We start from the raw sequence: 913 nt of genomic DNA, 5'->3' as shown, positions 1-913 counted from the left end.
CCTCTCCCTCCCCCTTGGCCGGAATGTCCTGCGTGCTGCCCCCACCCGAGTCTGTAGCTCCCGGGAGGCTGAGGGGGCTGTTGGCACCAAGTGGCAGGAAGCAGGTGGCAGCCGACCAGCACTTGGGCCCCCAGCGGACCGCACCTCCGGCCCCCGAGAGCGCCCGGGTTACCTGCAGCTTCCTGGCCATGGCCACCACCTCGTGGTCGGGCGGGTTGTACTTGTAACAGTTGGAGAACATTAGCCGGATGTCGGCCGCGAAGCCCTGTGCGTCCGGGTACTCACGGCTGTCCATCTTCTTCTGTAACAGACGGCGACGGGGCGTGAGGGGCACTGCCCAGCGTCCCAGGCTCAGCCAGACGCCCCTGTTCACACATCTACCCCCATCCGAGCCCGGAGAAGCCCCCGGGCAGGAAGCCCTGTGCGGGAGCTGTGGGCCAGGCTTGGGTTTCAGCTCGGACCCCTTTCTGTCTGGTGAGGGCGTGGCCACTGAGAGGGCCTCCTCACCTACCCCGCGCCCCCCCGCCCCGTTACAGAAACCTGCAGCGCTCCGGGACGGGGGACGGAGGAAAGTGAAGGAAACAGGAAGTGGGGATCAAGGGGCCGGAGGTCAGGAAGCTGCAAGCTCAGTGCCGCCGGGCAGAGCACCCTCCCTGCGGGGGCTGTGGGCGGCCCACGGAGCCACATGCCCAGCCGAGGCCGCCCCGCCCGGCGCCCGCACCTTCACGGTGCTGAGGTCCATCGGGTGCTTGATGATGTCGTGGTAGTCGTGCAGCTCCAGCGCCTCGGCGTCCACGGGCTTATAGAAGGGCCAGGCGTAGGCCGCGTGCTTCTTGGACAGCAGCTCCTTGAGGATGCTGTCGCAGTGCCGCAGGTGCTCCGACAGCCGCCCCTTCTTGCCCGCGTGCTGGGG

General features: G+C 68.1%; 1 protein-coding gene across 1 annotated transcript in view; it reads right to left on the bottom strand.

The window, feature by feature from the left end:
* Positions 1 to 913, bottom strand: part of BRD3 (bromodomain containing 3) — a 14801-nt gene that overhangs the window by 7697 nt on the left and 6191 nt on the right. The window contains 2 exon segments of the mRNA XM_015572369.1: positions 145 to 301; positions 722 to 907. Of these exon segments, the coding sequence (XP_015427855.1) occupies positions 145 to 301; positions 722 to 907 (343 nt within the window).

Source organism: Myotis davidii, unplaced genomic scaffold, assembly GCF_000327345.1.
Source record: "Myotis davidii unplaced genomic scaffold, ASM32734v1 scaffold609, whole genome shotgun sequence".
Lineage (NCBI taxonomy): Eukaryota > Metazoa > Chordata > Mammalia > Chiroptera > Vespertilionidae > Myotis > Myotis davidii.
Note: the sequence above shows the minus strand (reverse complement) of the source record. Positions and strands in the feature narration are given on the sequence as shown.